The 23,585-nt window shown below is 37.5% G+C and overlaps 1 protein-coding gene and 1 long non-coding RNA gene across 3 annotated transcripts; one reads left to right on the top strand and one right to left on the bottom strand.

Moving 5' to 3' along the window:
- Positions 1-1,783: 1,783 nt before the first annotated feature.
- LOC148672901 (uncharacterized) lies at positions 1,784-6,025 on the bottom strand. Of its 2 annotated transcripts, none has more exons than XR_015935893.1 (3): positions 5,964-6,025; positions 5,457-5,616; positions 1,784-2,326 (listed from the first exon to the last, which is right to left on the bottom strand). It is a non-coding gene; the product is annotated as an uncharacterized LOC148672901 (long non-coding RNA). The 2 variants fall into 2 exon arrangements; XR_015935894.1 differs by lacking the exon at positions 5,964-6,025 and adding an exon at positions 5,863-5,947.
- On the top strand, positions 5,947-23,172 carry LOC148672900 (proepiregulin-like). Its single transcript, XM_088628869.1, has 5 exons — positions 5,947-6,103; positions 17,660-17,740; positions 18,535-18,667; positions 20,256-20,402; positions 21,206-23,172. The coding sequence occupies exons 1-5, from the start codon at positions 6,064-6,066 to the stop codon at positions 21,264-21,266; spliced, it is 462 nt and encodes a 153-aa protein (XP_088484995.1). The 5' UTR covers positions 5,947-6,063; the 3' UTR covers positions 21,267-23,172.
- Positions 23,173-23,585: the final 413 nt, after the last annotated feature.

Genomic DNA, 23,585 nt, shown 5'->3' with positions numbered 1-23,585 from the left:
GGACACACCCTGGAAAAGATGCCAGTTCCATCGCAGGGTTCACATAAACAGGTACAGAGCATTACACACAGGTAGAAAAAACAGAAATTATAAACACAAAATGGGAAACAATGAGCTTAAGCATCTGTTAACACATCATTTAAATTCTCTAGACAGCAAAGGGAAGCAATAAAAAATAAAAACAAATTGTTAGGATACTCTATATACTGTGGTTAAAAGTGTTTAAATAAATTGATTTTATGTTAAAAGTGCACTTTCAAGATCTCACTTAAAATATTGTCTACAATTTTGGTCACCATTATAAAATAGTTTGACTAATTATTTGCATAATTAACAGTTAAGTTACCATTCTTTCTATGTCTTTGTTATTTGAATTACTGTTTATGGTCAGGGATTGATACATTATCAATCACAAACAGAAAATCTGGGTTTACTGTTGACCAAGACTCAGACTAAGGTGTGCATAGATTATAGCTTTGTGAACATAATTACCACCTCAGCCTGAATTTGGGGTTGCTGCTAAGCAGGTTAATAAAAGTGTTACCATTTTAAAAGAAATGTCTTTCATGTCATCTTGTCTATTGTGAGCAACAGATATATGCCAAGATTTGGGATGCCAGACATTATACTATACTGTAGAAAATATGAGATCTTTAATATCTTCATGTTAGTATGAGAAAGTAAAGTGCAAAGTATAACATTCACAGTAGTTAAACCAGAGCAAAAGACAAGCACTTGAAATGTTCTGCCTTGCAAAACACAACAAGGGCTATTGCTCAACACACTTATTGAAAAAAGAAGGACTAATCTGTGACTGTGGGCAGACAGCCTCAAATACTGTACACAGTTTTTGATAAACTGCATTTACACTTACTTCAAAATCCATTGCATAGATAATATCGAGCACTTTATTCTAAGTCTTGCGCACTGTTCAAATATATCATGTTCCTTTGCTTATAAAGATAATTGAGCTATTCAAACACCTGTCGTGAGTAAAGACACATAATGGGGCTATGAAATTTGTTGTATTTACAAATGGGACCATAGAGAGTATGTTCTCATAAAACAGGACATTAATCATCAGCAGGTGCTATATTACAGTAGCTCAATGTATCAGCTGCTGTCCCCTGCAATGTTCTGTATATTGTACACTGTAGTAGCTGTTCTCTGTAGTACCGCATGTACAGTAAGTGTTCCAAGTTTTGTTATCCCAGTATGCAGTCTTCGTAGTGAAGCTGTGAACCCTTTTGCCTGTCACTGAGGTATAAAGAAGAAAATGAGAATCACATTGTGCCTATCTGGAATAGTTTGTACTTCATCTGCCTTTTGCTAACTATGGACTGAGGATTTGGAGGTCTCCAGAGCTACTTCTGATTTGTTTGGTAGAACTTGCTTGAATAGATCCAAATATCTGTACACCTTTACCAGAGTGAAAGAAAGTTTAAGAATATAAGGCTGTGGTGTAGCTGGGAATGTCTTCCATCTTTTATATATGTTCACAATATACAGTATAAATGTTTGCATTGTGTAGGAATAATCTCACTCAAACAAAATTAACAACTCCATGTTCTATTGAATGTTCTATTATACTATTAGTATTATAATGCACAGTGTTTAATTTGTAACTATTTTTTTTCTTTCTTTTGGAGTTTGCATGTACGTAAGTACTAGTGATATTTGAAACAAAATAATTAAGATGGTCAATGGTCAACCACTATTACCATTTGGTCATTTGGAAGACACTGTTGTATTGAAGAAGGACACAATATTGTAAGTACCTACTTTATCCCTATAACAGTTACAGAGCTCTCTCTCACACAAGATCCGCTTTCTACATTCCCAGCAAACAGGCTTTCCTGGCTATGCGCCCCAGTTTCCCTCTTTTCGGAGAACTGGCACAGCCTAAACCTGTGCCTCACATTCACTTGTCATGACCACACCACAAACATGCAGTAACATGCCTTTGCTCTCACATTCCCAGCAATTATACACTCTCCATACAACAACATCAACAATGAACAGTTTCTGTCACATTCCAGCTGGGACTGGGATTCTCCAGGAGGCAGTCAAGAATTGGATGAGGGCCACCAGGGCTTGGGTTAGGGTTAATTGGTCAGGGATAACTAGGTGTAGGTGAGAAGGCAACATCTGTGACAGGTTTGCGGGGGTTTCAGTGAGAAACGCAGTTCTCCCCCACTCAGCCCTCACTCTTGTGAGTGGCACTGTAGAGCTTGGAGCATGCAGCATATGAATGGCTTGACGTGTCATCATCAGAGTTTCATCATCAGGGAAACTCTTTTACCTTGTGGAGTTACAAGAGTCACTGCTGGGAAACATAAGGAAACAACTGCCTATTGCAAAAATTTGTAAGTGGGTAAATTGAAAAAAAGTGAGACAAAAAACAACAAATACTTTCTCGTTTACAATATTACTCCTCAGGCCACACACATATTCTAAAATGTATCACTTCAATCAAAACTAATGTGAAATTAAGGCTGGACAGACATCCACTATACAGTATGAATTAGCCCATTTAGAATCCTCTGTTTAGATGTCAAGTAAGAATGACGTTTCTTTCTGTATAGTACATCACTGTATGTAATGACATATCTTTTGGTATTTTCACTGTTTAAGCAGTTCTATGGTGAAAATAAAAAGAAAAATATGGATTTACCATATACTGTATTAAAGTATAATGGGAATTTTGCATCTGTTGCTTGCAGGGAAAGCATTAAACTGTGACCCTGTATTGAAACAAGTGGCTAGAAAATGAAAGGATAGATATTGAGAATTGAAAAAAATATAGCTTCAGAGGAATCCTACTCCGTTGGGCCCCTGAGCAAGGCCCTTAACCCCCACTGCTCCAGGGGAGCCGCATAAATGGCTGACCCTGCGCTGACCCCAAGCTTCTCTCTCCCTGTCTGTGTGTCTGTGTGTCTCATGGAAAGCAAGCTGGGGTATGTGAAAAAGACAAATTCCTAATACAAGAAATTGTATATGGCCAATAAAGAGATCTTATCTTATCTTATCTTATCTTAGTCATCACAGGGCTCTGCAAATTAAAATATTTAATCATGTTCTGTGAACTCTCCCTTTTCTATTTCTGTTTTATGTCAAAAAGATGTTAAGATTAAATTCAAGAACATATTCACAAAACTTACATATCACTGGCACATTTGTCTGAAGAATAGTAAGAACTATATGAGACTCATTCTTTACCAAGCACTTTTGAAACTAAACTGACATATACACGTTTTGGTTGATAGCTGTGCTACATGCCACTAGAGGTCAGTATATACTTTATATAAAATCTATGATTCAATTGCACACCCCCATTTTTATTTGAATGTTAAAATAAAGAACTGAATTACTCACTAATGAAACCCTTATCTGGTTCTGCAGTAGTAAGCCACCACACCTAATACTTAGACCATATGTTTATACTTATGGTTGTATGTTTATTGTCATCGTTTTAAACACTAAAATTCCTTGCTGTTAATGTTTATCCTGTAAGCGGATCACGGGCAATTGAGATTCCACGTATTTGATAAAGATAAGTGATACTTCCCTTTACGTGTTTTTGGTGCTGCTGTGAAAGGCAAACAAAACCTGAATTTTCTGGATGTCAATTTAGAGTAACAAAACAAAAAACAAAGCGTTACCATGCTGATACGCGAAAGGAATTATTTGGGGCCAAGCAGAACAGCAAGTGCCTGTCCCATGTGAACCCTATCTCTGTTTTCACTAACGTCAGTACCTGACAACACAACAGATTTCATTCAACACTCAGTCGGATTGATTTCCCACCCCAGGCTAACATCCTTACCTTTTCTTCTCCTTGGAGTTTTTGTGGACAGCATAAAGCACAGGCAATAAGTTCTTCCAATAAAGTTTTATTGGCAGTAATGCTAATAAGGCATACTGTACAGCAGTATGAGTTATTTATGACTGACACTAGCACTCATTGAACATATCATAAGACAGCAAATGTATGGAAGTCTTTGTTGGTTCTTTTCATCATGTCAGTATTAAATACATTATCTACTGTACCTAACATATGACTTGGAAGTACTGCCTGCATAACTCACACTGATTATTAAACATTTAGAACTGAAAAACCAAATACTGATATACTGAAATACTTTTTTTCTGTAAGAAAGAGCCTTAAGCAGCACATAAAATAGTTACTTTTACTTCTGTCTTTCATTCTGTTATTGGAATTAACTTCAGAAATGCAAAGCAGACAGAATTTAGTTAATAATAATAATTAATAATTGCTTACACTTATATAGCGCTTTTCTGGACATTCCACTCAAAGCGCTTTACAGGTAATGGGGACTCCCCTCCACCACCACCAATGTGCAGCATCCACCTGGATGATGCGACGGCAGCCATAGTGCGCCAGAACGCTCACCACACATCAGCTATCAGTGGGGAGGAGAGCAGAGTAATGAAGCCAATTCATAGAGGGGGGGTTATTAGGAGGCCATGATTGGTAAGGGCCAATGGGAAATTTGGCCAGGACGCCGGGGTTACACCCCTACTCTTTTCGAGAAACACCCTGGGATTTTTAATGATTAGAGAGTCAGGACCTTGGTTTTACGTCTCATCCGAAGGAAGGCGCCTGTTTACAGTATAGTGTCCCCGTCACTATACTGGGGCATTAGGACCCACATGGACTGCAGGGTGAGCGCTCCCTGCTGGCCCCACTAACACCTCTTCCAGCAGCAACCTAGTTGACCTCATTAATAAAATCTAGCATTGTTCTTTCAAATATATGAAGGATAACTAATCAATATATATTTGTGATCCTTAAGAAATCTATTTGTTTCACTTGTTTTTCAGGAAATTATAAAAATCTAACAGAAATATAGAAAGCCTTATTTGTTTTGTAAAAACAAACGAATAATGATTAAGAAGAAAATCTCTCATACACACTGTGTGATACATTTGTACAGAAGGTATTTATTTGCATTATCTGCATTTGTACTATTTGATCTAAGTCTACCTCCAGTCACTTTAGGCATGAGGTGAGCAAAGCTCTGCTAAGCATGTTACAATTTCTTTCTGTGTCGTTCTGTCCAGCTGTTAATGTGTTTTCCATGACAGTTGTTCTTGAACTGAAGCTGCAGAGGATTCCCAAACACCTGGAAACATCTTACATGGGGTAAGCAGTGGGCCAAACTGACAACTGACTACTTACAGTAGGTTTTCTCTTTAGTGCAACATTAGTCACACGGTACAGTGCAGTTTATTTTTTCCAGTTATCATCAGCAGAATTACCTGGTCTGTTCACTTTTGTTACATTTCCAATTGAGAAAAATGTAGCTTCAAAAATGAGCCAGAAGAGTTTGACAGAAGTGTCTTCTGGGGCTCTTAACATTTTTTTTGTTAAGGGGTTTGACAAAAGCAAGCCAGAACAACAATAATCTAAATCGTTTCTTTTAAATCCATACCTCCTGCCTTTGAGCTCCTTGAGTACCTCCTGACCTCTGCCAAGGATTGTGTTTAGGGGTCCTTTAATGCCAGGTAAATCATATGCAGTAGGCTCTACAAACATTAGACTTTCTAAAGTGCACTTGAGAGGAGTGGAAGGTTTTTTATCAATATGAAAATCTACAACAGAACAAAGACAAAGAGTTGTCTGTAACTTTCCATTCTTAGTTGAAAGAAACAAATCTCTTTACAGTGCAAATACTTTTTTAAAACAATGTATATTTTAATCCACCACACCCTTTTAGTAGCTGGTTTATTGGCAACCAAATATATTTTTAGCAACTGCAAATACGTTAAAATAACAGACTATATTTATTACAGTGACAGGGAAAATGGAAATAAACAGGTTTGTCTCACTCATTGCACCTGGAATCACCTCCTTCTGCCCAGTTTATCCATAGATCCTGCTTGACAGGTTGTAAATACCTACAAAAGCAGCTGCAAAGAAATTGGAATTAGTCACATACCTTTGTCTGCCCACAGGCTTGGTCTACTCGGGAAGGGACTGGCTCACACTTCAGGAGTGTGTTCTACAAACAGGATCCAGCCCATTCCTGACTTAAGGCAATGACTTACTACAAGGCGTTTCTGCTTCTGTCTTTTTTAGGTGAGTTTTACTAAATCTTTTTTTAATACCATTTTCAAAAAAATCAGAGAACAATGTTTCTTTCCTGTGCTAAAAAGATTGGTGCTGGTGTTAATCATTAAAACCATTTAGTGGTGTGAGGTTTGTAATGTTAATATTACAGGTATTCATTTTTGTGCTCAACATACTTCTTTACTTTATGTGAAGTTGAATTCAGAGAATTAAAATAAATATGCTTAAAGCATTTTGATGTTTATAGAGAGCGTGACACTGGAATTAAAAGAAATTTGATGTCTGTCTCCCTTGTTAATGCAAATATCTCCACACACAGGCAATGTATCTCGCACTGAGATGGTGTGAACAATTTTCACACATACATATGTATTTGTTACACAATGTGTTAAAATAACATCATAAATTCTAATCAGTTTTTAAATTTTATAATATATTTTGTGTAGACACCAGTTTTTATTTTATAACTCAATGAAAGCATGTCCTCTTATGTGCTGTAATTTTAAATTACAAATGGAATAAGATTGTCTTTATTACTTCCTACGAAAACGAATTAAAAAAATTCAATGGCTGGTTTTGATCTATAAAAAATCTCAAATGACATATTGTGTTTTAGTGATGAAGTAGTTCAGGTGGTCGCTGCATCAGCATGCATAGGCTGCAAAGGAACAAGTAATAGGTTTATTCCATGCAGGAAAGAGAAGAAAGAAAACACAATGTTTCAGCTGTGGAGCCTTCTTCAGGTGTGGCTACACCCCATGTGGTGGCAGTTGAACTGATTAAAACAGCCACAGCATGGGAGGATGAAGGAGTATCCCCTAGCACCTCATAGACACAAGGAGCAAAAGAGAGTCTGAGATACAGAAAAGAGAAAAACACAATCTCTCTCAGAACCTCAGATGTGCTCAGGCCATTGTTATCAAACATGTCACCAAGAATATGGTCATCAGGTGTGGAAGTATGGAACAAACCTCTCAGCCACTTTGCTGAAGCCGATGCCCAGAGGCCTTTTTTTTTTCAAGAAATACAGTACTGTAGCTGGGTGACATCCCGTAGATGAATTAGCTGCTAGTCGCCAAAGGGGGCTCGATGGGCCAAAAGGCCTCCTCTCACTTGTACAGTATCTACTCTTATGTTCTTATGAAGATGAACAGTTCTTGTTGACCAGGATGGATACAGTAGGTAAAGGACTAAAAAGTTGACAAGTGAAATTTATGTCCTAGAGTTAACCCATGTCTCAAGCACTCTTTACTGAAAGGTCCAATGATAATTCTTAAAATGTGATAAAATAAAACTGTTATGATGGAATTGATTTGTTCTAGGTGCATTGGTGAGAGTGAAATGGGAATTCTGTCAATGCAGGAGATTTTCAGTTCTGAATTGATTGCACAGCTTCCTTTGACTTCTTCAAAGTTAAAGCATCTAGACGTTCAACCTGTTTGATAGTTAAGAAAGGACATTTTTGCAAATTGTAGAATTTCTTGATTATGCTCAAGTCTGTACCACCTTATGAATTCTACATAGATATGATCAAAAGTCTCAGAAGCCACTAACATTTCAAGGCTTACAGAGTACAACATTATTATTGCCTTTGTTTTAGTCCCAGTTTAACTAGGGCATTCTGTGTGTTTTGCCTGGTATTTAGCATTCTGTTCTAACACTTTTTAATAGTTTTTATTCTAGCTTTTCTGAGTTGCCTCATGTCTAGCTTTGCTCTGTAGAAATTTAGGATTTTGTTTTGTTCGCATATGAAGAAGGGTAGTTTTTAACTGAGCAGTCTGCATTCTGCATTTCATTCTTATTCAGATTAGATGCAAAAGTAATATAGTAGCCCCTCATAACACTTTCACTAGCCTCTCTTAAACAATAAGGATTGTTTAAGCCTCTCTTAAATACTTGGGATTATTACCTGTAGAAAATCCTTCAAACCCTCAAAGAGATAAAGTAAGAAGGCTTCTGAAGAGGGTAAAAATGCCAGAATTTCTGTAGCGCGAGTCTGGTGGTTTTCCACAGTTTCCAGAGTGAGGTGATGTACCCTTGGGCAGATGGGACCTCAGAATCCAGGGGGGGATCCGGGATCAATGGGGGTTGGTATCCTAAGGAGCAATGGAAGGGGGACATACCTGTAGAGGGGGTGATCAGGGATTTGTGTGCAGACTCGGCCCAAGGGAGCAAAGGAACCCAGTTGTCTTGGGTTGCAGAGATGTAAGACCTCAGGAACTTCAATTGTCTTGGTTGATTCTCTCTGTCTGGCCACTGGCCTCTGGGTGATAGCCTGAGGTGAGGGAAAGGCCCTCCAAAATGTACATATAAACTGAGGGCCTCAGTCCGAGACCACGTCTTTCGGGATGCCATGAAGTCTGAAGACGTGGAGGACAAACAGGTCTGCCATGTTCCGGTCGGATGGCAGGGTGGGGAGTGGAACAAGGTGAGCTGCCTTGGAGAAGCAATCCACAATGACCATTATAGCGGTTTTTCCTAGGCTCTTGGGGAGATCAATGAGAAAATCAACAGAAACATTTGACCAAGGTCGTTTGGGAACGGGAAGATGTTGCAGGAGCCTCGCCTTCTTGTTACAATGAGATTTGATCCTGGCACATATGGAGCAAGCAGGCAACATCAGGTTTTATGGACGACCACCAAATGTCCCTGGAGACTAGTTCCAGCGTGTGTTTAGAGCCAGGATGGCTGGCAAAGCGAGAGTCATGACCCCACTGAAGGACTGCTGAGTGGATGTTGTTTGGTACAATGAGTTGGTCCGGAGGGCATTGGGGAGGGACCGTTTTACCAATCAGGGCACGTCTAACTTGGTCTTCAATATCCCACCTGATTGCTGCGAGAATCTTGTCGGGATGTTTTCTAGCTCATGGGGGTCATGGAGGCAGTAGAGGGTGTCGGCCTTAACATTCTTGGATCCGGGAGAGTATGAGATTAAAAAGCAGAATCTAGAAAAGAATAATGACTACCAGGCCTGGCGAGGGTTTAGCCATTTCGCAAACTGGATGTAAACTAGATTTTTATGATCTGTGAGGATGGTGAAGGGGTGTTGGGCCCCCTACAGCCAGTGTCTCCACTCTTCAAGAGCGAGTTTGATGACGATTCCCTATGTCATAATTCACCTCGGCTGGTGACAACCTTCTGGAGAAAAATGCGCAGGGATGGAGTGTCCCCTTTGTACCCAAGACGTTGTGACAGGACGGTGCCTACACCATGGCCGGAAGCGTCTACTTCCGGAGGAAAGCTTTGTCAGCCTTGGGGTTCCATTTGCCCTGATTAGGGCCTTTACGAGTCAGAATGGTGATGGGTGTGACGACAGACCTGAAGTTATGGATGAAACAGTGGTAGAAATTAGTAAAACCTGAGAAGCGCTGGTCCTGTTTGAGAGTCTTGGGGGTTGGCCAGTCCCTGATGGAAGTAACCTTAGCAGAATCCATTTCAACACCAAGTGGTGAAAGGAAGTATCCTAGAAATTGCACTTTAGATGCATGAAAAATGCATTTCTCCAATGTGGCATATAATAAGGCAGGACAATACTTCTCGGACGTGAGTGACATGATCCGAGAGGTTATGAAAGAATATGAGGATATCATCAAGATAAGCTAGAATGTACTTCTGAATGATGTCTCTGAATATGTCATTAATTAAGGTTTGAAAAACCACAGGGGCATTGGCCAGACCAAAGGGCATTACCAGATACTCGTAGTTGCCATGGGTGGTCATAAATGCCGTTTTCCACTCGTCCCCCTCCTGGATGCAGATTACATTATCTGCGCCATGGAGATCTAATTTTGTAAAAATGGTGGCGCCCCTGACTGATTCCAAAGCTACCGGTATTAAAGGCAGTGGGTAGCGATTCTTGATTGTAAGTTCATTGAGACCCCGGTTATCAATACAGGGTCTCAGGATCCCGTCCTTTTTTTCAACAACAAAAAAAACGGTGGAAGCAGGAGAGGTGGAGGGGCGTATAAAACCAGATTTTAATGAGTCCTGGATGTATTGTTCTAAGGCTTCGGATTCTGTTCTGGAGAGTGGATATATGCGTCTTTTAGGAGGTAAAGTTCCCAGTAACAAGTCTATGGCACAATCGTAGGAGTGGTGTGGAGGAAGAGAAAGTGCCTCTTGTTTACTAAAAGCTTGCTGCAGGTCTATGTAGGTTGGTGGAATCTTGGGCTCAGTATTTTGTTAGCAATAGCTGATTGTGAAAAGGTGGTAGGATCCAAGGTAAGATTGAGCAGAGGAAACAGAGGTTTTATTGAGTGGAGCTGGGTTTACTTATCCAAAACGCATAGTCAATATTCATGGTCGAGGTCAAGCATGGGTCAAAAAGCCGGTTGCAGAGGACAAGGATTTCACAGACGTACAAATCGAGGAGAAGGTAGCTCAGTGAGGGTTAACTCAATACTGAGCACGGGACTGCAGGTGAGTACCATTTAAGTAGCGATTGTCAGGAGTCTAGGTGCAGGACGAGGCTCTTGGTTGGGTATTTAGGCTGTGTGTCGGCGTTTGTGAGAAGTAGCATGGGCTCGTGTCTGATTAGTGCATCGGCATTTGTGGGAAGTAGCCTGGGTTGTGTCTGATAAGTGAGATCCATGACAGCATTGCTGCCTTACAGCGCTGGGGCTCTGGGTTCAGTTCCTGGAGTGCTATCTGCATGGGGTTTGTATGTTCTTTCCGTGATCATGTAGGTTTCCTCCAGGTTCTCTGGTTTCCTCTCACAATCCTAAGACATACTGGTAGGGTAACTGCCTTCTGGGAAAACTGGCCCTGTGTTACTGGGTGTGTTTGTGTCAGTATGTGCCCTGCAACGGACTGGCATTCTTTCCAGGCAGTCTCCTGTCCTGCTTGCCAAGGCTCTGGCTCCTTTGTGACCCTAAACTGGATAAACAGGTTAAATGAAAACAGAAAAGTCCTGTAGCTTTTGATGGCCAGCCCATTCAGAATGATATCACTCTGGCCAGGTAGGCTAGTGATGGCCATCTCAAGACCTCAAAATTTAGTTGTTCAATTTGTCTTCCCAAACCATTTTTCTTCTTATGGTTTTGAAATTAGTACTTTTTTCTTTGGACATCAAATTGAAATAGCAAAAATATCAAGATTACCAGATGTTTCATTAATAAATAAGGCAGAATCACATAATGTTTACACACAAATATTTGTGAAATGAAAGTATTTTCTAACTGCACTGCATAGCCTGCATATACTGTAAATATGCACTGCATATTTGTACTGCAGTTTTTTTTTTTACCATTGACCTTTCAGAATAATAAACAGAGGTATTCTGCAGAACACATATTTTGAAATTTCAGTGCAACCACTAGTAACAAATGTGGTTTATAGGCACTGATTTGAAACTCAGGGCATCGGTTTTGCAAACAATCACATGAATCAAATTCTTTTTTTTTAATTTAAGAAATTCATTGTCCAGTTTGCTTTGTCTTGAGATATGTTTTCTTTCCATTATATTTTGACATGGTTTTTGAACATTTTCATAATGTCATTTTGCAATCACATTAATAAATGCTCACAAATGCTCATTGACTAAGTAATCAATGAGCTTTATTTTTCCAAGTCTTTTAATTGTTATATTGATGACAGACAGAAAGTGTGCAAGGGACCATGGCATCAGTGTCCTGCAATATGAAGAAAACAGCAGTAGAAGAGGGCTGTTCTATAAATAATTATGGAACAACACCATGACACTATCATTTAACTGTGAAATTATTAGTGCTCATGGGATATTCGCTGCTCCTGTTACAATCTTCTTACAGTTCAAATAACTCTCCCAACCTTTCTTCTTCAACAAATCTGGTTTGTGTGCGTTTTGGAATCCTGACCCCTTTAAATTTTCTCTATACATCAGCCTGTCCAGATTCCACATACTGTCAAATATTGCTCTCAACTAAACAAATTCTATACACGCACAGCAACCACAGACATATAAGAATTCTTGTAGGTTTTACAGGGGCTTCTCAATTAATAACGGACTAAAATCTAGGTGCTTTTCAATTAAACTGAACAAAATCTAGACAATCATGAAATATTCTTCTAACCAAATAACTGTTCCAATTAGGCAATTAAAATCCTATTGTTAATAAGAACCCTAGGATCACACCAACACAACTCTAATGTATATTTCTTCATAGGACCTAATCTCACCCACTTCTTTTATATGTACAGCATGTACACTATAAACATATCTTGCCTTCTGGACTTCCCTGGGACACTTGCAGCAGCTCCCTACTCTTGAGGAGGGGTGAGGGATGGTTGGTTAGCCTTGGGTTTATGGTCAGGCTTCAGTTCTCACGATTAGGCAACTTACACCAAATAACCTCTAATACATTCTACCCTCTATTGCATTCATTAGGATCTAACCAGACTAGTGAGACTGAGTTTATTGAGCACTGTAATAAAAACAAATAGGACTTGGATTGAGGGCAGAGAACTTTAGGTGTTAGGCTGCTGGATTTACCAGTCATTTTTTACATCTCTCAGCATTTTCTGGATCCTTGTTAAATATTGTCTCCTATCACCAGCTAACTTACTGGCACCAAAGTAACTGCAACACAATTAATTCAATATAAGATCACAACCAATAACCTAAAAAATTTAAACAGTTGATTGGGGGATGCATATATAGTTTTAAAATGTAAAGAGTAAATGTTGGCTTGCAGTGAGGTAGTTTAAAACATTCACAGACACTGACTTAAGGTAAAATGATTTGAGAATTCATGTCTCATTAGGAAATGTTTACCATTATAGCAAGAATTAGTGGTTTTGAAGAGTTAAATCCTGTCAACAATTAACATAGCAATCAGCCTTACATGGTACAACACGTATGATGTGAGTTATTGTATGTATGGCAGGGTTGTTCATCCTGGTTATGCAATGAGCTGACCAGTGGCTTCTGTAGTATAGTTTACTTTTACTATCACAAGCTGTATTTCATAAACCATGGTACGTCTTTTATGCCCGAAGCTATGAAACATGCAAAGAATGTAAAAAAATAGCTAAACTAACCTCAACTGGGAAACTCATTTCCGTCATGATATACATTTGTGAATGATTACAGGCTCTGAATCAGAAGCAGTGAAAAGGTATTAGCAAAGCAAAGCCCTCATCATCCTTCTACATATGTTTGCATCTGAAGCTGAATCGGAGCTTTCAGTATAAGAAAAACCACAAAGAAAAGATACACTTAGGAAATAGTTTGAGGTTAGTCATGCATTGTTCTTAGGAAATGCCATTTATTATTTGGAATGCAGGTCAATTAACACAGATAGCTTCCCAATTACAGTTTAACTAGGTAGTTTGTTGGCCAATACAAAGTCTGAGGCATATGCAGGGGATGTAAAATTATACAGAACACAGGATGTTTACATAGAGTAATCTCCAACCTCCCACAATCTTATTTGCACGTACAATTGTTACCACCTCTTTTTCATATTGACTTCAACAGATTTTTAGATAATACAGTGCTTGGATCCAAGATACAAGTAAAGGCTAATTTTATGCTGCAAAGCAGAAAAAAATTGAAAACATTGTTTTGGAGGTTAAGTCTTCTTCTGGTGTGAAGAAGGCTTAACAGACAAAACATGTTTTTTCTTTCCTTCAGCTTTCCAGCATGGAGTTACCCTTTACTCATTCCTCTGTACACATCTGAAGCTCCCCTCTTGTTTCCAACATGAAATTGAACAATTAAAATTCATCTTTAGGTTACAATTGAGTACTAAAATCAAACACACCAGCAAATACAGTATATTCGAATTAGAATATTTACAGATACTGTATATGATGTGACATACTGTACAAGATAAAATTACAGACTGTTATCTTAAAGAAAATATACTTTGGAACTTAAAATTCTGCAGTATAGCAATACTGCTACCAATATTTCTCACATTAAGAAAAAATTAAATAATCTTCCAATAAATCGACACTGAACAAGGATGTAACTTTTAGATTAACTTGTGGTTAAAAAAATGGAGGCAAGTGATTTCAAAATAACTCCAAATTGACATGTGCTAACATGACATTTGCTCATCTTGCTGTGGAAAAGTATGCATAAAATACTTTTTTAAAACATTATTCTCTGAAGCTTCTGTGAGAAAGTAAAGGTTTTTAAAGCAGGACACCTCACTGATGTCCTTCCTCTGGACACATGTACTGTGCTGGGGAGTAACATTACTAACCACTTTGTGATTCCTCTAAATTCTGAAAGTTACTTGACTGGTTACTTGCATGGTGTCTCACAAAAAAAAAATCAGGTAGCACTCAGTTTTTATTGGAAAAAAGGGGCTGGGACAGATGCCAGTGGAAATCGATTATTTTATTTATCCATCCATTTTCTAACCACTTCTTCCAATACAGGGTCGCAGAGGAGCCAGAACCCTTCCTGGCAAGCAGTAGGTGCGAGGCAGGGTACACCGTGGATGGGAAGCCAGTCCATCACAGGGTAGATACACAAACACACACGCGCACACACCAGGGCCAATTTTCCCGGAAGCCAAATAACCTACCAATATGTTTTTGGACTGTGAAGGAAACTAGAGCACTTGGAAGGAACCAATACACAACACAAATATGGAGAGAACATACTGTACAAACCAGAGTTATTTAACTCTACCAAAATGATAGTACTGCTTGCCAGTATGGGAGGGTTAATGTTACCTCTCATAGCTTTAATAATTAACAGGGGTCTCATCTAGATCTCCTTTGGTCATGGCTTGGCCTCTGTACTAATGCTGATCTTCACATTTTCATAGAGATACTAATGAGCCATCCCCTCACGCCCTGTTTTTCAAATTCAACATAAGGTGTAGTCTGATTCTTTTTGTCTCTCAGAATGCTCTCTAGAACATCCTTTTTCTCCTAGGTTACAAAACATATTTCCCAAATTGCCACACATTTTATTCACACAAAGCACAGTGTTCCCCATTCAAGGTCAGTTAGTGTTTACAGTATTGCTAGTTATTAAATTGTTCTTTTAGGTAATAATGCATTTGCCTATGGGGCTGACACTGTGACAGTGGGACAGTTTATAATCCATACTGTCACTTGTGAATTAGGCATTTAGTATGCCTCAATATTTAGTGTTTCAGAAATAAACTCATTCAGGTTCCCACACAATCACTCACATCTTTTCTACAATATGTATTTCAACACCTTTAAATGAGTACAATCAGAATGGAAAGTAAGACCTTCCAAGAAAAAACCTTGCAAAACAGGAAATAACTGGTCAACGTTTTTGTTGCTTTGGAAATTGATCAAATATTGTTTTTTTGTGTGTTTGTTTTGTGCACATTTATTCCAGAGGCATGTTTTCCCTTGAATTTAAAAACTCCTTTTTGGGTGTATAAACATGTTTGTAATCCTTCTTAATCCTCAATGCCACTGAAATGCATTTTTAACCACATATGATGAATTATCATTATGAGATATTTTAAAAATAAGTTTAATCTGAGAGAATAATAGTGTTACAAACTGGTTTGTCAGTTTTATGTACCTTGGAATTTCTTTAAGCATTTAAATTATACTCATTATTAACCCTTCTAAGATCTTAAAAATAGAAGGTAGGGTACATGTACAGTATTTCATTTTAGAATTCATAAGAGAATGGAAATAATATGATTTTTTAATTAGAGTTTGCTTTAGGAGCTCAAGTTGAAGACATATATACATATATATTGAAGATATGTATATATTGATCAAATGTATTATAATATGAAAAACACATTATATCTATATATCCTTATGTTACTGTGTAAAAACTGGTATGATCCAATGAAAAATATTATTTTACACTATCATTAATTTTAGTTTCTTCTTGTTTGCTTCTGTTACTGAGGGCATTTGATTAGTATGGTAATTTTTCTAATACTAATTCATGAAGCTTCAATATTCCACTTAGACTTTGTGCATTCAAGTCCATCACAGTGGGAAGCAGTGGTATCAGAAAGTAAGTTCAGCAATAAAATAAAAAAAGCCTTTTTTTTTTCAATACTGACATGTTCAGGCTTTGGAATTATTTTTATCTCTTTGAGCATACTTCTATAATAACATGAAGGATGTGTAATATGAGAGAACTACAGAATTTCTGATTAAGCATATTTTTTTCTAATACTGAGTTCCAGGGTGTGTGTGCTGTGTCCCAACTTGCTTTTTCAATTATGTACAAAGTATTTACAGCCTATTTAAAAATTCTTTATACAGTAGTTGATCCTTAGGTAGAGGACAGCCTGAACCAAAAATGCACGCCTTTATGTTTCATTTCGCATATCTGACCTTAGTTGCCTTTGTGCTCCAGATGTTTTCCATAATTATCCCAGTTTTGCATTTAATGGTGCGCTAAACAAAAAGGTTCAGTCCAAGACTACACACCTATCAAAACTATTTACTGCACTATGTAAATTGAAGAATCTGGCAAGAGCATGTCTCAGTGGGTTGACATAATCTTTTTTTTTAACTGCTGGAGCTGTTTCGTAATTTTTTTCAGAGCAATAACAGTTCAATTCCTGCAGGTGTCATAACATGATGGTTTTAGGCTAGCTACTATATGTAAAAATATTATTTACAAAGAGACGTTTGTTGGTGTGCAATGTTACAGTGTGGTGATAAATAAAGAGAACACTCCAATCTTTGCTATGGATTTTTCTTGATTAACTGCTGTTAGCACATTTAGCCTAAGTCTTCTGCATATTTTAATAGATCAAAGAGTGAATCGTGAATCACCTCTGAACTGTTATTGGTTGTTATTCCAAGAGTGTAAATGACTCTTACCATGCTCTTTATACTGTATGGTGTGAGGCTGTTGATTTTTTTCTCAGTGGGTGGGGGAATCTGGCAGGAACTGCTATAGTTTACTATACTGGAGATACAGGTTCAACTTTGATTGAATTTTATTCGACCTTGCCAAGAGTCAAATTGCTGTTATTCACTAGATGATTTTTGCCTATTAGCAATAGGTGTGTGAAAGTATTCATCCTCAGCTGTCTTCTATTCACTAATCACCAGTACCACCAATCTGCTGCAGTAACAGTATTTTGCAATATTGCATAGTTTTAAGAATAAGATTTTATTTTATGCTCAGTGAGCATGCTACATAACCCTCATATTGGGACAGCGTCAGAGTCCCAAATAATACTAGGGTGTGTCAGGTGCTTAAGAAGAAATGTTCTATGATTTATTATTATAATCTATTTGGCTGGAACCATTATCAAAGGTAAATTACAAGGGATGAAATAAGCAAAGTATCAACCATTAGGTCCATTAAGATATGGTTTAAAAATTGTTTATGTTTGCATCTGTATTGGGAAGAAACACAAAATTCCACACTAATAAATACTTACAAAATCTTAAATTTTAGAAACTAGCATTATCTTAGCATTGATGGAAAACAAATGTGAGTGATTGTGTGCTTTGGCAATGCCTATCAGCATAAAATGCCCATTCATCCAAGTACTGAAGAAAACCATTCAGAGGCATCCAGTGTATTTTGGTTTCTATGCACATTCAAATATTTTATCTATGTTCATCTTTCAAATAACATTGCCTGTTCCCTGCTACTAGGTCTGCAACTCCTGCAACATGTCCAAAGTACGACTCCATCTCCATTGTGCGGCCCTGGACAGGTGGAGTGTTCTACATTAGGTAACAATACGTGCATTTTTCTCAATTTCTAAGCATATACACATTTTACCATTTTCTGAATCAGTAAGGACTGTGCTTGTAATCAATGCTCTATACTCCAGATCCTCTAGAAAATGGTAACATTCATCCATTATGTAAAGACTCTACTTTCACAGAAAACATTTTACACATCATTTATAATTGTGGAAGGGAGGGAAGAGTTGAGGTGCCATAAAATAAGTCACTCACCAATGAACAGAGCAGCAAAGATAATATGGAAAACAAACCTTTACAGTCTCAGTAGTGTTCATTTTACAGTGTCAGTTTCACACAGAAAGACAGATAGACATTAAAAGTCTTTGTTCTATGCAGTTCCCAGCAGTTTCCAGTTTCTCTTGTTATGTAAGTGTGACTGTAAAACCTTGTATCCTTGTCTACACCTATCCCAGGATAGGCATCTGTTGCCATATAGTGTATGGTTTGATTATATGTACTAAAAGTTTGATACAAAGTAAAAACATAATGTATAGGGCAACAAGTGAGATTCAAAGAATGAAAAGCCTGCACAATAATGTTTGTGCAATTAGTAAAAATAATAAAAAGGTTTAGGATAAAAATGAAATTATTTCATAATGATAATATCACAATGAAATGAAAATAGTAATTTGTAAATTGCCTTGCAGAGCTGAATCATTTTTGTGAGCCCTTGCAGTATAGCCAGAAAGTGTTGTGTCATTCACTGGCTTCTAATCTGCTGAGCTAGAGGTTGTAAATTACCCTTTTTTTCACAATATTCTATTTCAATTTCTCCCCAGTTTCTGTGGCACAGTCTTATGAGACCCCACAAATAGCACAAGTGAAAATACAAAAATGTGATGCAGACATGGACAAGTACTGCTTTCACGGAGAATGCATTTTTTTGGTGGACCTAAATGAACACCACTGCAGGTGAGATGAATACTGGCATTCAGGCACTGTGGCACTGAACTGTGAGCCTTGATGGATGTTGGCTTTCCTTCTTTAACTTCAGTCATGGCTCCAGCAACTGTACTAGGATTAGTTTGGTAAGATTGGAACTGTGGGAACAGAGATGGAGTTAATGTCTTGCTATTTAGCCATTCTTAATTCAGTGGTAATTATAAGATTTTAGCATAGAATTGAAAAAGTGAGCCAAAATATTTCTCTGTACTTTGCTGCATCCTATTTCCTTCTATCTTCAAAAGTCTTCAAGACCCTGATGCAGTAAAGCTTCCCCATAGCATGATACTGCCACCACCATGCTTCACAGTAAGGATAGTGTTCTCAGGATGATGTTCACTGTTATGCTTGCACCAAACATAGCAACAATGAGCCCAAAAACATTAGTCAATTCGGGTCTAGTCAGACCATAGTATCTTCTTCCACTTTGTCTCAGAGTTCCACATGCCTTCTGGTAAAGTGTAGTTGAGATTTAATGTGAGCTTTTTGTCACTCTCCCATTAAGCCCAAATTTGTGAGGCATCCAGGCAATTGTCATATGCACAGTTTCTCGCATCTCAGCTATGAATGACTGTAATTTCTTTAGAGACCTTTCGATGGCCCCCCTGACTAGTGCACTTCTTGCCTGTTAACTCAGTTTTTGAGGACACCCTGTTCTTCACAGTTTTACAGTTGTGCCATATTTTCTACATTTGTTTATAACAGACTTTACTGTGCTTTGAGGGATATGAAATGCCTTAGAGATTTTCTAGTACTGTACCCTTCCCGTAATTGGTGCTTTTTAATAACCCTGTCCCAGATTACTTTGAAACTTTCTTTGTCTTCGTGATGTAGGTTTTGTTGGGAGCAATCAACTGCGAGACCTCCCACAGATAAAGGCATATTTATCCAGACCTCATATGAACCACCTAATTGCACACAAGTGGACTCCATTTAATAACAAATTATGTGACTTCTAAAGGCATTTTGTTTGCACCAGAGCCTGTTTAGGTGTGTGTCACAGCAAAATACTTATTCAATCACTTATTTTCTTTTTTATATTTATAATTTATTTAGGGGGATCTCTAGAATTTAGTTTTCACTTTGACATTATAGAGTGTTTTATGTCAGTCAATGGCAAAAATCCCTCACAGATACTGTACTGTACATTGTGATTCTATATTTAAACAAAGTAAAATGTGGAAAAGTCCAAGGAGAAGAAATCATTTTGATAGCCACTGTACCATGTTGCCCATCGTTTCATTTACATACATTGATTTCGGCAACAGATTGATCCCTTAAAATTATTAAATCCCTTATTTTGGTCATAAATAACCAGATTCATCACTGGAAAGGGTACTTTAGTTACTGTACTTACTGTACGAATGTAACTGAGTTTTATTATGAGATGGAAATCTAAGTAAATGTTGCACTTGACTGAATACCTTAAAATACTTCACACACCATCAGTGATTATAGTATGTGTTGTATACAGTATATAATACTAAATACATTTAAAAGAAGGCTCCATAGCCGAATTTTTTTTTAAATCTATTCCCTTTGTTCATGTATTTCTCAGGTGTGAGAAGGGCTTCACTGGGTCTAGATGTGCTCACATTGAGCTTGTGAGCAAGCCGTTGAATAAGGAATACATCCTTCTCACCGTGGTGTGCGTGGGGTTGCTGCTCATCGCTTTAGCAGGAACATTATACTTCTTCTACAAGTGGTATGAAAAAAATTACTTTTCCCATAATGTTCTTTAACTGCAGCCATTCCTCAAGAATTACAGAAGTTTTAGTTGTAAACCGTCCTTTCTGTTTTGTGAACTGAAATAATAATAACAAAACAAATTAACTTTATTCATGAAAGAATGTATTTTGCATGTGTAACACTGATTTCCAAGTACTACAACATGAACCAGCAGGCTTTTACTGTTTTTAATTTTCTGTTTAACATATATGTACCCACATGCTTTGCGTTAGGGTACAGAATACAGTACAGTAGTAGGAAAGCCTCTGGACTCATGACTGAGCGGTTATGGGCTCGAGTCCCTGCTGCAGACACAGCTGTTGTACCTGGGGTGAGGTACAGTATTTTACCCCACCTGCTCCAGTCCACCCAGCTGTATAAGTGGGGACCAGCATACTGTAGCTGTGCGGTGATCACTGTGATGGACCAGCATCCTATCTGGTGAGGGGTGGAATGCTCTCAGTTTGTTTAATGTTATGGTGGCGAGGATGAGCTCTGGCCTAATGAGCCACTGTGCTTTGGTTTACCTTGTTTACTCTCTGCTCCTTTCAGTTAAAACATTTCTGTCTCTGCCTTGTCTTATCTGAACTGGCTGGCTAGGACAGCTTTAACAGGATTCAGCAAGATGAGGAGTAGGCTTTGCAAGATTGTGGCATAGGTTTTGTTTGATATGAACCTGTTCATTTCATTTCTAACACAAGATATTTTGCCCAAAATACTTGTATATTACAGTATCATTCTATACTACTGGTAATGACATTTTTGGTGCTTTTTTGGCAGGTACAAAAAGAATAAGTGCACTTCACGAGGGAAAAAATACCAAGAAGTACAACTTGCATGAAGGAAGATCTGTTAAAAGAATGTAACTGTGGAATCAAATGTTATGACATCAGTCAAGCCTGTGAAATATATTGGCCCCAGTGCTCTTGTGATGAAGACTTATTGTATTTACCCTCCACTAATGTGTAGAGGGTATTTATTTGATAAGCATATCTGTGGTCTTTAGTGTATAGCTGTATTCATTCTTTTGCATTAGTTAGTGTGATTATTGGGATAATGCAAAACAGTATTTCTTAATATGGTAGCACTAATGACAATAACAGTTACTGTTGGTGTTCATATTTGACATAGTTGCAGCAGTAGTATGAAAAAATGCATCAATGTAGTCTCAGTGTTAAGCAGTTTTTGTCTGAAATGTTGTGAAAAGAAAATGAACATGATTGTGTTACTAATAATCCTTTGGCATATTTGCATTTAAGCCTAGTGTATACTCTATGTCAAAACTACCAACAGTAGTATACACATAAGCTAAGAATTATTAGCTTTTGTGTTAGGATTCTTTTTCACACTGATAAAAAATTGAAACTTTCTAAAGTAAGCCACTTCTTTGTTAGCTCTTTTACTGCTGATCTTAAGATAGCACTGCATGTTCAATTGTTCTTCTGCACTCACATGACCTGCAAATACAGGCATCACGTGTGCTACATTATGCATTGCTTTATCGCAAAATAGGCCTTCAAAATGTCTCATTAAAACCCTTTGCCGCCTTTGAAGCGAATACCTGCCTGTAATTAGAAAACCAGCAAAGGACAGAGTTTAGAAGCACACCCATCTTCCACCTGACGTAAAGTACGTGGGAAGCAGTTCGCATTTCTGAACACATTTCACTATTCTGAACACAGGAAGGAGGTTCAGATTACTCATTGATTTCAAATGAAAGTTGAGGATTTATTGAGTAGGTGCATCTGTGCTTTCTTCCTTCTGTTGACACACGACCTTACATGAACTGGGAACTGTTGCTCCCTATTGGCAGTATTTTCTTTGTTGCCCTTATCCAAATAGTATTGTTAAGTTCATTTAATGACATTTTTAGCACCACTGTTAACAGTTTAGGTCCACCATATTTAAAGCTTTCAGTTTCAAAATAATAAAAAATAACATCATATCTCATGAAACAAAGCAGACAGAGAGATACTGTAACCGTGGTCAAATCTTTCAATATTTTGTCTGCTTCTATAACAACTATCAAAAATAATTATCCTTTTGTATAATCTTGATGAAGCCACAGCTAAGAGCATATCTGATAGGTAAACTGAACTTCTTGACAAAAAGTGTTCAATCCTGGGGTGTAGCCCTTTTTTATACATATAAAATTAGACTCAACACCAACAAAAATAAAGGGCAGTGGAAATGGAAAAATTGGAAACTGAAATTAATGAACCAGAGAGGATCCAAGAGCAGCCATGCTGCTCCTATAAAAAGTTAAAAGTAAATAAAAGTGTAGAATAATCACATATTAAACACATATTAAACACATATTAAACAGTTCTAGGCATCCCCCAGCATAAAAAGACAATAAGGTATTAAAACCTTACTCTTCCGATAAATACTTTTCTGCTTAAGATATAAAACATGAATATTATGTAACTATTTTAAATGAAATAAAATGCTATATTTAATGTAATATTGTACAGAATTTAATCATATCCAGACCCTTACCCTGCACTGTTACAGTTCAGCAATGAGCATCTCTGGAGTTAAAGTTGTGGGGATTATTGAATGCAATATTTGCAATTATCCATGATGTGGTAGTTTTCAAACATGAATCAGTTATGTATGCTTTTGGAACTGTGTGCAAATATTTTTTTTTTATAATACAGTTATCTGAAATGTGCCATAGAAAGTTTTACAATTTTCTGAAAATATGCTTGTGACTTTATTTTAACATTGCTTGTTGCTGATATTGTCAGACTTTAAAAAAAAACATATTTTTACATTTCAATTTTTATATTCAGTCAAGCTTAAAGCATTGTTATTTTTCCTATATTTTATTTATTTTATTCCATCAATGTTTTTAGCCAAATAAAATCTCCTATCATCTGCTAGTACTGTTTTACTGCAGTCCAGTGGAGGGCACTATCAACTTATTAAAAGACTTCTACACTGTAAGCTGTGTTTACAGTTCAGATATATGGTACATGGCTTTAACTAAACTTTTCTTACAGTTTTCTGCAATCAAAGGCAATTCTGGAGAGCAGAAATTTAAGTTTTATAATAATAACACGAATGATTAATGGACTCTTTTTGTCACTGGCAAGACAATGCATTGTTCCTATCCTTTGTGGAAACAATACAAGTCTGTTTTAAACTGTGGGAACAA

Source organism: Lepisosteus platostomus, chromosome 4 (assembly GCF_059453375.1).
Source record: "Lepisosteus platostomus isolate fLepPlt1 chromosome 4, fLepPlt1.hap1, whole genome shotgun sequence".
NCBI lineage: Eukaryota > Metazoa > Chordata > Actinopteri > Semionotiformes > Lepisosteidae > Lepisosteus > Lepisosteus platostomus.
The sequence above is the reverse complement of the archived record's forward strand: the minus strand, read 5'-3'. Positions and strand labels throughout refer to the sequence as shown.